Below are 15,635 nucleotides of genomic sequence, written 5' to 3' on the forward strand. Positions count from 1 at the left end.
ATTATATTAATAATAAAATAATTTTAAAATAATACTTTTAAGTTTATTTTTTCTTTGTGTACATATATTATTTTTGTCAGTAGCCCAAAACTGTATAGACTGTAGGTGTATATTCATACAGGTCTGCAGGTCAGAAGACTTTTAATTTGACAGGTAGTCTGGTTCTAGCATTATGGACACATGGAGAGAAGGAGCGAAGAAGAGTGCAGTATATGAGCGTTGTACACAGAAGTTAGTGCCATGTCGTAACCGAGGAGCCAGTTCCATAAAGATTATTTCAACTGAGGATTATCAAGGCCCAAGACAGTTAAAGAATGACAGAGTGTTTTTGTGAAATGTGACTCACTTTTTACAGCTGTTATGGTATTTTTTTTATTATAATAAATGTATTTATTTATTTTTTTTGATCGTGAGGTGCAGCATTAAGGATTAACTGCTTTAATGAGACTGATTACAAGTACTATTTTGCCAGAATTATTTTTTTTCCCCCATATGATATCACATGCGAGGTTGGAGCTCCTGTGGGATGCTGATGAGGCAGAGATCTGTTTTTGCACGTGCGACCCATGGACCTAATAACTGTAAATGATTCCTCTAATGGCCAGTATGCTGCTAATGTCACATCTATACCTTCAAAGTCAATTATATATCTCAGGAAAGAAAACTATCCAGAAAACTACACAAGCAACTTTTTTTTCCATGCTGCTGACAGATTTACTATGATGTAACTTTTCATACCTTATGCAGGTCAATGTTATAAGAAGCCGGATCCCAGGCTACCAAGGTAATGTTCTTATAGATCAAACTGCTGTTGAATTTGTGTATGGGGTTTGCTAAAATCTGATAAAAGAGAAGAAAACATCTTTATTTAGTCCTTGCACACAGGGAGACAGGGAATGAGTCAGAGGGTAAAGGTTTGTGTCTGTGTGCATTAATGCAAATGACCCTACCTGAGAGTTCATGATTCGAATGGTTGTCTTGCTGCCCACATCTCTTTCATAGCCCTTGCAGGGTGCAGCATTAAAACGCAACACTGCATCATGGGAATCTAAAAGGGCAAAAACAGCAGTCAATCAATCAAAAAGACCAGTCAAGTTTTATAAGGGAAAACATATGTTGACCTTTTGTGACAACATGCTCCTACATTGTCACAGTGATTATAAACTCTGATTATACTGAAGAAGAGTATGCTTTTTCAGCTAAATTTAAATTGTAAAATAATTATAAAACATACAAAATTGTCAAATCATTGTTTTAACCAACAAATATTTTAATTGATAAATTACATGAATTTATACAACAACTTGCCTTAATAAAAATCTGCTAATTTGTATTTTAATCTTGCCCTGACCTGAGTTTTAAGAAAAATACCCTTATCCCGAATTCTTAGAAATCTACCCCCAATATATACACTGAACAAAATTATAAATGCAACACTTTTGTTTTTGCCCCCATTTTTCATGAGCTGAACTCAAAAGGCCTATTTTTCTCAAATATTGTTCACATATCTGTCTAAATCTGTGTTAGTGAGCACTTCTCCTTTGCCGAGATATTACATCCACCTCACAGGTGTGGCATATCAAGATGCTGATTAGACAGCATGATTATTGCACAGGTGTGCCTTAGGCTGGCCACAATAAAAGGCCACTCTAAGATGTGCAGTTTTATCACACAACACAATGTCACAGATGTTGCAAGTTTTGAGGGAGCGTGCAATTGGCATGCTGACTGCAGGAATGTCCTCCAGAGCTGTTGCCCGTGAATTGAATGTTCATTTCTCTACCATAAGCCATCTCCAAAGGCATTTCAGAGAATTTGGCAGTACATCCAACCAGCCTCACAACCTCAGACTACGTGTAACCACACCAGCCCTGGACCTCCACATCCAGCATCTTCACCTCCAAGATCGTCTGAGACCAGCCACCCGGACAGCTGCTGCAACAATCGGTTTGCATAAATAAAGAATTTCTTCACAAACTGTCAGAAACCATCTCAGGGAAGCTCATCTGCATGCTCGTCGTCCTCATCGGGTGGCCCATGGTGGCAGTGGGGTTATGGTATGGGCAGGCCTATGTTATGGACAACGAACACAGGTGCATTTTATTGATGGCATTTTGAATGCACAGAGATACCATGACAAGATCCTTAGGCCCATTGTTGTGCCATTCATCCACGTCCATCACCTTATGTTGCAGCATGCTAATGCATGGCCCCATGTTGCAAGAATCTGTACACAATTCCTGGAAGCTGAAAACATCCCAGTTTTTGCATGGCCAGCATACTCACCAGACATGTCACCCATTGAGCATGTTTGAGATGCTCTGGATCGGCATTTACAACGACGTGTTCCAGTTCCTGCCAATATCCAGCAACTTCGCACAGCCACTGAAGAGGAGTGGACCAACATTCCACAGACCACAATCAACAACCTGATTAACTCTATGCGATGGAGATGTGTTGCACTGCGTGAGGCAAATGGTGGTCACACCAGATACTTACTGGTTTTCGGACCCCCCCCAAAACAGTAAAACTGCACATTTTAGAGTTGCCTTTTATTGTGGCCAGCCTAAGGCACACCTGTGCAATAATCATCTTGATATGCCACACCTGTGAGGTGGATGGATTATCTCGGCAAAGGAGAAGTGCTCACTAACAGATTTAGAAAGATTTGTGAACAATATTTGAGAGAAATAGGCATTTTGTGTTCATAGTAAAAGTCTTAGATCTTTGAGTTCAGCTCATGAAAAATGGGGACAAAAACAAAAGTGTTGCGTTTATAATTTTGTTCAGTGTACTTAATTCTGAACTGAAAGTATTGAACAAAGATGACTACTTCAGTCTTTCTACGTCAAAATTTCACATTCAGTTCAATGCGTTACTTGCCGTTTCTTTGTAATTATAGAGAGAGTTCTTGTAATTTCTGAGTGAGCATTGTAAATGCGTATCCTACAATTTTTTTTTTTCTTTTTTTTTTTTTTTTGTACAGGTGTTTCATTAAAACCAACATTAAATAAACACAAAAAATAGGCATTTTTGTCATTAGACATTTTAAACAAAACCATAGATATACTTAAAGTATGATTATTATTATTAAAAAAAGAAAAAGGAAAAGGAACTTGTGCTCAGTCTGCAAAAAGTGTTATGGCCAAGCTAATATTGTAAGATATTGCTCCCTCTAGTTTTGCAAGGCAGATGATTCCAGAATAAACTCCTAACGGACAGGAGCCTAATGTACAGGTATACTGGATTTTACCTTTGCTATATCCCTATAGCAAACGGAGTAATTCCTTATTCATTGACCTAAATAATCAAAGCATCTCTATACTCTGCATTATGATGATCTTCTTCCATCCATGTCTTTTTACCTGCAAAACATTCAATCACCACTAGAAGGTAGCAAATGACAATTCACTAACATCTAGCAACAATAACCATTTTATCTAGACGCACTTTCCAATATTTTGCTTCATTTAAGAGTATTAAAAACGTGAATATAATCAAATTAAAAAAAAATTGTTTGAATTTATAAATGTCATTTATAAATACATTTATGAATATAAGGTTTAAATTTCAATGCCACAGAAAGTCGTTTAAAACTCCCATAAATAAACAAAAACATGCAAATAAAAGGTGTGGCTTCCGCCAGCAGTCCTTTCCTTCTTTCTAACAATGAAACAGGGCAATGCTATTCAAGGGCTTCTAGAGAACAGGGAGAACTGCTCAAATGCTTATCTGCCATTGGCTGTCGGCTGTGGTATTCACATTCAACAATCAGGCCTTGTGCATCAATGTCGCTATTCAAAAGCAGACCAAATCAAGGTCTAACAAGGAAAAAGAAAAAAGAGTGGTGATGAACTGAGTGGAAGAAATGGAATGAGGGAATTAAAGTAAAAGCAAGCGAGCGAGAGAGAGCAACCATCAAAACAAGACAGGAAAGTGCACTTTTTAGTTTGGCTATTAAAGTCTTAATAAAAAATAATGAAATAAAAACAATTTTACACAAACAATTTTGTGTAATTAGACATGTTACTCAGATTTTAAATATTAGCTAAATAGCTAAATATTTTAACATTAAAATATGTAATAAATAAATTCCATGATTATAATATGTACTGTAATCTATTATTAAACACATTAGCACCCCCAGAATTCACAGTTTTTTAATCTGAAATTTGATGGTTGGGGGCATTGCATGGCACATTTCTCTGAAGGACTTCTGCATATACTGTAACTGTTTATAAACTATAGAATACATTGAATTTGAAAACGGACTTTATGTTGTGTCTCTTTTCTCATTTCCAGGTTTGGAAGACAAAGTAATCTACTGAGTGCTGCAGAAATGAGTCCTAAAATCTGGAAACGAGTTAGCATGAGTTAGCACTTATGATTCCATTGTCCTGAAGTCAGAAGATTTTTTTGAACTGGTTTTTGGTTAAAACCTGAATGCCTTATCTCACTCTTGAAAACTATTCCAACTCCAATTTTCCAACTTGCATAGGCTATTTTTAATAAAGACTCAAAGAGTTGTCACGTGCTTTGTGGTGGTGACGTTGGTAGTGGTGAAGTCATGCGACTGTGGTGTAGTTTGTTTATAGTCTATTTTTAACTTCTTACTTCTGCTGATTGTATTTAGGCTTCAAAAGTCATGAAAGTTGTGTTAATTTGTGAAGATTATGAACAAAATGTGTAAGTATAATAAACTTTTTTGGTCACAGAGCTTATTTTCGTTATAGCGCTGTGTAAACATGATGTTAACTGTAGTTCTAGAATAAATGTGAACATGTATTTACTCATCTCACTTGCACAAAAGCAGATTCAGTATTACTCAAAATGAATAAAAACCATGAAATGCAAACTCAGAATATGACGCAAACCTACAATAATTAAATGTATTAAATAATACAAATATCCTTTACATATTTAATACCATTTTATTAGCCAGTGTCTTTGCTGCTGACCTTCGATGATCCAATTAAACCATACTAAGCAAAAATGATTTAAAATAAATATAACATTTGTGTTTCTTTTTTTTTATCAAATACATGGAGCCTTGGTGACTGTAAAAGATTTCTTTATAATATATATATATATATATATATATATAAACAAACAAGTAAAAATTCTTATTCCAAAATTTTGACCACTAGTGTATATAGTATATGCATATAATCCCTACCCAACTCACCAATTTCAGGTCCCAGTGATGATTTAAGCATTGCCCCTGCTGAAGTCACCACAGCACATGTTGTGTACGTCTGCTGCAATTTAGGAGGAGCCAGCTGTTGAAAACCTTGGTGAGAAAAGGGCTGTTCAGAGCCATCCAGAGTCCTGAGTTTTGCTTGCTGTTTCATCTGACACAGCATCTCCTGTCTACTCTTGCTTGTCTTTTGTTGGCCTTTGTAGAGAACATTGTGCTTATTAGGCTGAGCATTGTCCCTCATGGCTTGCTGTAGTCGTTGGCTTAGCATTTTGGAGGACACTTGTCCCTTCCACAGACCACGAACCACCGACCAGCCATTGGAAAAATAGTCATCACTGTAGTCACTGTTAGGAGTCACTTTTTTAGGACGTTTGTCAGAATTCCTGAAATGAAACTCTTCTCTAGCCCGAGGAGGTTTAAACACTTGCCTGCGCTGGAAAGGACCCCTCCTCTCTGCATACAGACCCCAGCTGGAATTATGGGATGCCATGATGGACCGGGCACTATGCTGAACATAGGTTGAGTGTTGAGATTCAGAGTTGAAAGGGGAACTTGTCCTATGGGGCTGGTTTACCTGGGAGTCAGTTAGGTGGGTAAAGACAGCAAGGAAGAGCAGCATCCAAAGCAGTAGAACCAGCAGCAGAAGTTTAACTGACTGCTTCATGACATGCCGTAATCCCATCAATAGGGAGTCCTGGACTCCCATCACCCTGTTTTACAACTCTCACCCTGGAGGGAGACAGAAAGAGGTGACGCTTAATATGGGTGTGTACACAGTAAAAAATTGTCAACCTGCAAGTGACCCCAATAAGTCTAGAAACCAGAAAAGGTTGTTCATTTCACTTTTTATTTGGAGCAATCTGAATGTTTAGTTCCAGAAATGTACTTTAAAGGTTAAGTTCACCGATTTATAACCAGCTTTGTATTGTGACAATGCGGGTGGTATACGTAAATAAACAATTTGTAGGCTATTATTTTTCTGTGTTACCTGCACCAAGATATCCCCATTTATTTGCCAGCAAAATGGATCATCTGGTGGAATTTGACAGCTGCAGTGCTTTTGTGAACACTACAGTCATACTTTAAAATTGTTGTATCCCTGCTTGTCTGATTGAGCCCAGTGCATTATGGGTGTTTATGTTTTCCTACCTCTACCTCTACTTTTTTTTTTAACGACTGCCCTTTTTCTTTGATTCCTTTAAACTAGTAAGTATTATAGGCAGAACCTCAGAGAGAGGTGAGAGAGAGTGACAGATCCAAAGATTGCAGATTAAAGAAACATCATTATAACAAGCTTAGACTGACAATGTTATGTTTGGGTCTTTTTGAATTCTGAAACAAATTCAACAGTGATTCTTACATATGTACTCATTCTCTTCTCTCGCTGTTAACATTCAGTTAAAAAGTTTCATCCTATTTGAACATTCTACTTTGTTGTGCTTCTTATTTCACGATTCTCCTTCAAAGAGACTCTCTCTTCCAGGCTGTCTTGGTGCTGATGTCTAAATGTTGCAAATGATGCAGAGCCCATTTTAAATAAAGAATCATTCATGACTAAGTATAAGAAAATAAACCCACTTCCTTTCAGTGTCTTAATGTCTTAAAGATTTTAATCTTTTGTGGGATTTTGTCAAAGTACAGTGTTGATTTTTTTCTCTCTATACTTTACATGGATTTTCTGTCAAATCACACACTTTTCATTCTCAGAGAAATCTGCTTCACACAATGATTTTCAATTTGACGTGCTGAAAATTGCTCTTACAGTTTTGCAGACAAATAGCTTTTGTTTACAGTCTATTCAAAGCAGAGTTAAAGAAAGTGAAAAGTGAAAGTGACGTGACATACAGCCAAGTATGGTGACTCATACTCGGAATTTGTGCTCTGCATTTAACCCATCCAAAGTGCACGCACACAGCAATGAACACACACACACCAAGAACACACACCCGGAGCAGTGAGCAGCCATTTATCCTGCGGCGCCCAGGGAGCAGCTGGGGGTTTGGTGCCTTGCTCAAGGGCACCTCAGTCGTGGTATTGAGGGTGGAGAGAGCACTGTACATTCCCCCCACCTACAATTCCTGCTGGCCCGAGACTCAAACTCGCAACCTTTGGATTACAAATCTGACTCTCTAACCATTAGGCCACGACTTCCCCGAGGAGAAGAACACTGCAATACACAGAGCAGAGTAAACCGGCGATCTTTATAACAGTGATATCGTACATACAAGCATCTTTGGAAAACCAGTGTCAACAGTTTTTTTTGAGAGCTTAATACTCTGTAGCATGCATAAACATCCATTTTTGCTGACCTTGATGCACCAAGAGATTTTGCAAAAATAACCTGTCCTCTGCTCATCCCAGTAACGTCAACTGAAATTACAAGCAAAATAGCTTTCACTAACAACAGCATAACAGAGGTTAAATTACAATCTAGTGCAGCTGCAATCTGCAACTACAATATTTATGTACACAAATGTATACACAGGGACTGGTTCGCAGTAGAAATTGAATGCATGGGTCAGTTCTAATTCCTAATTGCTGATATTTCTTAGAACTGACTGGCAGACGTTGCTATGTGCTTTCACACTGCAGGGGACCTGACCATCATTATACACAAAACAGCAAACCACACAAGAGTTAAGGCTGCAGACAACTATCAATGATAATATTTTGAAGAATATTTAGGCTCAGAGGCTTAATTTAGATATTCATTTTGGGGAAGGTAATTTAAATGTAACTTTCCATAGGGAAAAAAATAAATGAGAGAATTTTTTACTTACATTTCAATCAGTGCTGAAACATATTTAGCCAGAAACTTCAAAATTGTAAAGTTTTAGATCAACTAGGAAGACTACATTGCATCTCTAGAGGACATCTGTTAAATGCAAAAAATGTAAAAGAATAGGTCACTAAAAAAAAAAAAAAAAAAAAAACACTGTCCTTATTTACTCCCTCATGTTGTTCCAAACCTGTCCGGCTGTGTGACATCCTGGATGTCTATATTGTCAGAGAATGACAGCTTAAATATATTAATGTAATGTGAAATATAGCTTTGATATGATACTTCCATAGTAGCTTAACAGCCTCATTCTTCAAAGTTCATATTTATGTCATATTTCTTTATACAATGATTGCTAAGCAGTGGCTTGTACACAAACACATATATTTTCTAAGATGCAGAAAGACACAGCTCTAGACTAGAATGACAAGCTTCATCGCAAAAAAATATGCAAAAATATAACCCAAATAACTACCCATATAAAAGCCCTCTTTCAACTACTCAAATTACTATTAAAAGTGTATTAAAAGAAACATAAAATGAAACATAAGAAATCAGGGGTATTGTTGATGCTATTATTCTAACTGGCATGTCCCAGCATATATGTATAGTGTGTTATCTATTATTGTCACAAAGGTCAGAAATGAATCAGGGCTTGGGGCAAAACTGCTTTAGATGGTGGATTGCCATTATTGTGTTGAGTGAAGGCTTTAGTTAGGTTAGAATGATGTGTCAATGAGATACACTATAATTATTTAATGCCCTTGCATTAGAAAAAAGAATTTGTTTTGAAATAAGCAGAGTACACCAGCTTCACCAAAAGGAGCAGTAACCAACAAAATATATTGGCAATTCGTAACTATTTCATGCTTTGGCAAATTGGTGGCTAATTTGTATTAGTTCATACAATCTTGTGCTTATGTTTTTTTTTTACCTACCTACTTACCACCCAATTAAATTTATGTCAAAAAAAAATAAATAAAATAAAATAAATTTTTACAAAGCTCATCGTTCTGAAAAGCAAGGTATACGCTGGTTGGCCAGCTATCCAGTGCGTTGTGATTGGCTGAATACCTCAAGCGTATGATGGAAATGTTACGCACCTTACCATACTTTGTTTCTGTGTGTACCGGCGCAACGAGACAAATCCAATAAAACCCATTACAAACTAGAAATTTGTTGCATCCACTGGGGACATAATTACTGATTATAATGACTTATACTGTGTTTTTATGCATTGCGTTGCGTATTGCGCCATGTAAACATAAAACTGTCACGGCATGATAAAGGACAGGAGGCAACTGCAAGTAATAATGAGGTTTATTAAGAATATGTGATGATGACTGGCTCTTGGAGAATGACGCAGGGACTTCGGTGGCAGCACAGACAGGTGAGTAGATTCCCTTGAGTGCGATGATGGAAGTGGTGAAGACCTGACAATTCCCTTGAGTGCGTTGGTGGAGTTGGTGAAGGCAAGGTATCCGTACTGATAGCATTAATCCAGAGACGACCAAACAGGAAACAGAGCATGAAGCAGGAACACTGAATCTCGAACAGACAAACACCACGCGGACCTCACACAACGATCTGACAAACAAGAGACGAAAGACTGGGCATTAAATAGGTTGCTGTAACGAGCTGCACCTGCCGCTGATCAGCCGATCAGCGGTAACACCCACATGAAACAATTAACATGACGTCACAACAAACCAGCAGGAGACGGTGCATTCATGAACCGTGACAAAAACCATGTCTGCATTTGTGATCGGAAAAACGACATACAACAAGCGCTACTCTACATTGCTCAAAACTCGCGTTTGAATAATCAGTGGTAAATTCTTTAAATGTACTTACAGGCTGTGAGTTAGAAGCGCCAGACTGTCCTTGCAAAGTTGGAATTGCCCCACTTTATAGAAACAGCCTTTGAGCACAGACACATTGTAGGCTACTCTGCAGGTTCAGGAAACAGTCCTCCATAAAATGTGCTGAACACATCTGTATTTCCTCAGCGACCAGCATGTATCAGCTCTAGGCATGACAAAGCGGATATCTTCCTCATTTGGAAGGCCAAACAAAGTAGTTTCGCTTTCACAATGAAACATACAGCATCTCCACAACATGGCGGCGGCGGCAAAAATGCTACAGCGAGAATAAAAATTACACCTTTATTTGCGTGAACATTTGGGCAGTGTTATGCAAATCTTCTCACACCAAGAGCTTGTAACATTCCAAAGAGAAAGGAAAAATTGAAATTGCATCATATGACCCCTTTATGATATACTTCCTTCCATGCAAAGAACCTTCTCTAATCATAGATTTAGACACCCAAGATCATTTGAAAAGCTGCCTACACACACATGCTACAAACAGATACAGACATATTCATGCTTGGTAAGGCTTAAAGTGTGGGAGTCAGGTGCACAATTCCAGCTTTGTGCTGGCAAAAATCACAAGAAGGAGATCCAGTAAAAAGGCATCACCCCAAATATGCAAATTCTTTACTGTTTCATTTAATCTCCTTTGCATCCACTATACAAATTATTATAGAAAAAGAATCTGTGTAGCTACCTAGTGTTGAGTGCTTTGCTCAAGGGCACAAGGTGATTTAATCTCATGTACAGTACCACATGTAAGAATTAATCTCATGTACCTCTCCTGTCACACCATGGGTGTCACGGAATCTGTCAACCCCTAAGCACCAGACTCCATCACCACACCTCCCCGATGTCAATCACTGTAGTACTGATCATCTGTACTTGGGCTGCACGATTAATCGCATGCATTTGTCATGCGTGTCTCATCAGTAAAGCTGGTTCCGTGATTAGCGGTAAATATCCGTCACCTGTTTTCAAATGCACCGGTAGTTCATACACAGAGCCGTAGTTCACTGACAAGCTACGCAATATCGTGTTCATAATCGAATGCGATTAATCTCAATTATGAACAGAATATTGCGTAGCTTGTCAGTGAACTACGGCTCTGTGTATTAAACTGGCGCTCCCGTTTGAAAACAGGTGACAGACATTTACCGCTAATCACGGAACCGGCTTTACTGATGAGACACGCATGACAAATGCATGCGATTAATCATGCAGCCCTAATCTGTACCTGTTAGAATAAGCCCTCAAATACCCGCACTTCCAGTCATTCTGTGTCTACCTTCATTGCCTGCCTGACTGCTTACCTGTTATCCTTTATGAAATATCATTTTGACGAGTGGGGTGGGTCTGAGAGCCCTGGGATCGGAGTGAGGCTGGTGGAGTGAATGATAATGAGTAACACCTGTGCCACTCAATGGTCTTGAGTCTCATGGAGGGGCTCCAGAAGGATAAAAGGAGGAGTAACGACAGTAAAGGACGAGAAAGGACCAGGCCTGGACTTTATGTTGTTTTGGTTTTGTTTGTGCGCGGCAGTCGTCCGTTAGGGGCTGTTGTGCTATTTTCAGTTTTGTGTTTATTTTATTATTTAAGTTATGTTTAAATGTTCACAGGTTCCTGTCTGCTGCTTCCCGATCTACGAACATTTGTTACATTGGTGCTGAAACCCGGGAGGTAGGAGGGACACACTGTCAGAGATCCCTCGCTGCTATGGTGAATCCGACGTGACATCGAGCATGGCAGAGCAGACTGCCGCCATGGATGCTCGAGGCGGTGGACTGGAGTGAGTTGCTGGGGGGACAGACAAACTCGCTGCCGGTCGCCTGGGTTGTGGAGGGATGGCTGCCGTCCATGAGGGAGCGGAGGAGTCGCCACTGTTTCGCCATGATGGGGAGAAGCGGGGAACAGGGGACTCCTGCTGGCTACCTTGAACCCGAAGGAGCCATCGCCGTCCACCGGGTGGCGGAGGAGTGTCAAGCCGCCCACCGAGAGTTATCCAGTGCCATTGCCAGGCATCGCGGAAGAGGTCACCCAGCTGGTGGAGGGCTGAGTGGCAGTGTGTCCAGGAACCTGACCGAGATTATTTTCTTTTTTTCCTCTCTTCCCTCTCTCGTCTCTGTCTCTCCTCATCCTTCCGACTCCTTTTCTCTCACCTCATCTGTCCATACCCCCAGGTGCTGCGGCCGCCGTGACGGGGCCCCCGGGGAGGAGTAGAGCGCAGTTTGGTGGGTACCCCCCAGCCTGCGAGGGGCAATGATGGTATGTGACGAGTGGGGCGAGGCCGATGGAGTGAATGATAATGAACGACACCTGCGCCACTCACGAGTCCCACGAAGGAGCTCCGGAAGGATTAACCTTTTGAATGGTATGGTCCCACATATGGGATTCTTATTTCCGTGCCCCTGGGAATATGGTCCCACATATGGGATTTAGAACGTTCGGTGACATCACATAACTGTCAAATTCAAACTGCGTTTTTGCGCGTTGGCTGGCGCTGAGCCAGAGAGAGACGTGCACTGTCATATTATCACAATTATGCAGTGTTATTACCACATAATGCATATTTTAGGTTTAAATACACATAAATACTAGTAAAACAATACATTTAGAGTTTGAAAAAGACACGCATATGTCTATGGATGCAACAATTTTGTTTTTTAATCATATCAGATACACATGGTGTAAGTAACTATAAAGTTCACTCTATTTGCCAATTCCCGCCCTCCTCCTTCCCGCATCTACAAACTTTGTTACAATTATCACATCTGTCTCCTTCCTCTGTGGACCGCTTCCTGCACCACTCTGCAAGAGATAAGCACACTGTTTCCGATTTAAGTTACTCAGTATACTTACCAGTTTCCAATCGTCATACATCTTGAACGTTTCTGTGAGTCTCCTCTTCTGTGAGTGCATGACAATGGGATTTAATCTGCAAGCTTTCTGTTTTGAAGCTGAGATCCTTAACCATTAGGCTTCTACCATCACAAATTAAAGGATATAAATAATTTCACCCGCTGTCTCTTAGTCCTTCATACTTGGCCTGCAGTGCCCAATACCACTGAAAGAAACAAACGCCTACGCCAGCAAAGGCATTCCACTATGGAGGAGAATTTTAAATCAGCAAAGCTTTTAAACACACTTAAGCAAACCTGCCAAGAAAAAAAAAAGGAGAAAAGATTTTTAAATCCGAACAGAAGGTTTGCATGTGACAGATCATTGCCAAAGGAAAAATTAACAAATGGAGACAGAATAAGGTCACATTTTGATGAGTAGTATGCAGAGGAACAAAACAAGTGCTCATCACATGAGGAAAAAATAAACAGTGAATAGATGTAAAAAGGTGGAAAATGTTGCTGACTGAGATTATTATATTCATAATGGTTGTATGGTCTGAAGTATTGCTCTTTTTTTTCCCCCAGATTTCACTTCTTTCTTTTTCTACACCTAGTCAACTTCTCCAATGGTCTGTCTAAAACCAGGGTAGAATATTAAACCTATATCAGCACTCTTGCCAAGTACAGTCTGCCAGCATCTGACTAGTCACCCTCAACTCTTGTGTGAGACACCAAATACAGGTTGTACTCATCTCTGCAAAAGGACTGCATAAAATATAATCTGTATAAAAAAACAATGAACAGAGCAAAACATGGTTTGCAAATCAAATATTCTATATATTTATCAATATTTCGACATAAGCTGCATTTAGTGTACATTTCAGCTGCCAGAGTTGCAGAATGTAACCTATTTTGTCCATAAAAAGTAGAACACAAACAGGATTTATTAATGTCAGTATCTTATGACCAATGGTGGTAGTGAGATGACTAGAAAATATGTAGAGACAAATGCCCTTTTCCACAATAGAGCAATTAAAGTAGGCAGTTATCTGCGTACCGCTGAATATGTTCTCTTTGACTGATTAACCTATAAGGAAGAAAGTATTTCAAATAGACTGCAGGTCCTCAACATAACTTAAACGTAGCCTAATGTCATTTACAATGACAATGTGAAAGAATGCTACATAGAACTCCACAAATGCACAATTACACATTTAGGATAAAAACTGCAAACTTGCAATAAAAAAAAAAAAAGAAAGAAAAACCTCGTGTGCCAGCAGTGTGTACTTACTGTAACGGTTGATAGTTCGCTTCGCGCGACTGCATTCAACCCCTCTCACCCGCTCCGTTCAGCAAACACTTGCATTTAACAAAATAAACAATAATAAATTTCCACGTGTGAACATTCATTACATTAAAACATTAATCCATTGTGCCGTTTCCTCGCCAGAGAACTGGACCCGAGTATTTTCTCTCTATCATGATCTTTTGTCAGTTTCGGTATTGCCTTCGCGTGATGTTTTTGTCTCAAGTCACGCTCTACTTGAAGCTCTCAAAACTCTGCGACGAGAACTAATGAGTGCAGAGAACGAAAGAGAGACGACTAGCCTACAGATTCAGCCCGCCCTCAGAGTGTTTTCACTGAGCACATTGTCCTGTCGGATGCTCACTAGTGTTGTTCAGTGTAGCCTACATTATTATAATCGTGGACGTGCGTTTCTTTAAGCAATCATATTCACCGAGGGAAAGACACAAACGTATATTAAGAATTAATTATTTTCTTTTATTTTCTTTTCTTTTCTTTTATTTTATTTTCTTTGCTTTGCTTTGCTTTGCTTTGCTTTGCTTTTCTTTTCTTTTCTTTTCTTTTCTTTTCTTTTCTTTTCTTTTCTTTCTATGCATATTAGGCCTATACTGCACACTGTAAATTGTTTGTCATGTGACCTAAAAACTGATTGTGGGGACATTTTTAAATGTGTCGTTGTTTAAAACGACATGTTATTATTATTATTATTATTATTATTTTTATGTTTTAGATTTATTTAACTAAATCAACAATAGGCTGCACCAAGGAAGGTTTTTTTTTTTTTTTAAGGGCGAAATTTTACTGTATACTTTTGGTAGGCCTACTGTACGTCTCTTTACATTTATTATGGTGTACAGTAGCATTTGTATTATTTGTCATACTCTATATGACACCATTCAGTTTACCTATCACAATATAAAAGTAGGCCTATGACAACTGAATCATAACGCTCTTTGATATATGAATTCAGAACAATTGGAATGACATGTTCCTTTTTAAAAAAGATTGTCACAAGTCACTGCCATTAAATGGACACCTACAAGCATGAATATTTATTTATTTCCATTCATTCGTTCATTCATTCATTTACAACTCATTAATTATTCCTTTCCTCATGAAGTATTTTTTTTTGTAAATACGACTTTAGAACAACATTGGATTGAAAACTGGATCTCATAGACCAGTTGTGAGGGGATAAATAAACTCCAAACTCTGAGAGATACAGCAAAAAAGTGTTACAAAAGTGAAGAAAAAAAAAAATGGTGTGCTGGGGCCCCATACCTGAAATTAGCTTAGAGTCCCCAAATCACTAAGTCCACTCCTGCCTCACAATGGAGTAATGAGTGAGTGAAGTGAATAAGTGTTACTTCTGTAAATTAATTGAGTACTAATGAAATAGCGCTGAAGCTGTCTATGTGTGTGTGTCTCTGAAATCAGAGCTCGCCAAGCCTAATATCAATCTTTTTTTTTTTTTCCATTATTTGATATGTATATTTAAATGTTTTAAACCTTATACAATATGTTATAAAACAAAACAATATTCAAAACATTCGAATATCTCATAAATATTAAGTGATGGGCAGTTAATCAGTGACATTATTAATAGATTTGCTATCTAGCATCTTCTCGTTACCTCCTC

The 15,635-nt window shown here is 38.7% G+C and overlaps 1 protein-coding gene across 2 annotated transcripts in view; it reads right to left on the bottom strand.

Moving 5' to 3' along the window:
* Positions 1–14,354, bottom strand: part of st6gal2b (ST6 beta-galactosamide alpha-2,6-sialyltranferase 2b) — a 27,091-nt gene extending 12,737 nt beyond the window's left edge. For both annotated transcript variants that reach the window (XR_006160227.1, XM_042757998.1), the window contains exons 1-4: positions 13,982–14,354; positions 5,186–5,929; positions 951–1,048; positions 739–840 (exon numbers count right to left, since the gene is read on the bottom strand). Coding sequence is in view for 1 of the 2 variants with exons in the window: in XM_042757998.1 (XP_042613932.1) it covers positions 739–840; positions 951–1,048; positions 5,186–5,906 (921 nt within the window). In the remaining variant the exon portion in view is untranslated. The remainder of the gene's footprint in view (positions 1–738; positions 841–950; positions 1,049–5,185; positions 5,930–13,981) is intronic.
* Between the last annotated feature and the right edge of the window lie 1,281 nt (positions 14,355–15,635).

The sequence above is a fragment of the Cyprinus carpio genome, chromosome A6 (genome assembly GCF_018340385.1).
Source record: "Cyprinus carpio isolate SPL01 chromosome A6, ASM1834038v1, whole genome shotgun sequence".
In the NCBI taxonomy this organism is placed as follows: domain Eukaryota; kingdom Metazoa; phylum Chordata; class Actinopteri; order Cypriniformes; family Cyprinidae; genus Cyprinus; species Cyprinus carpio.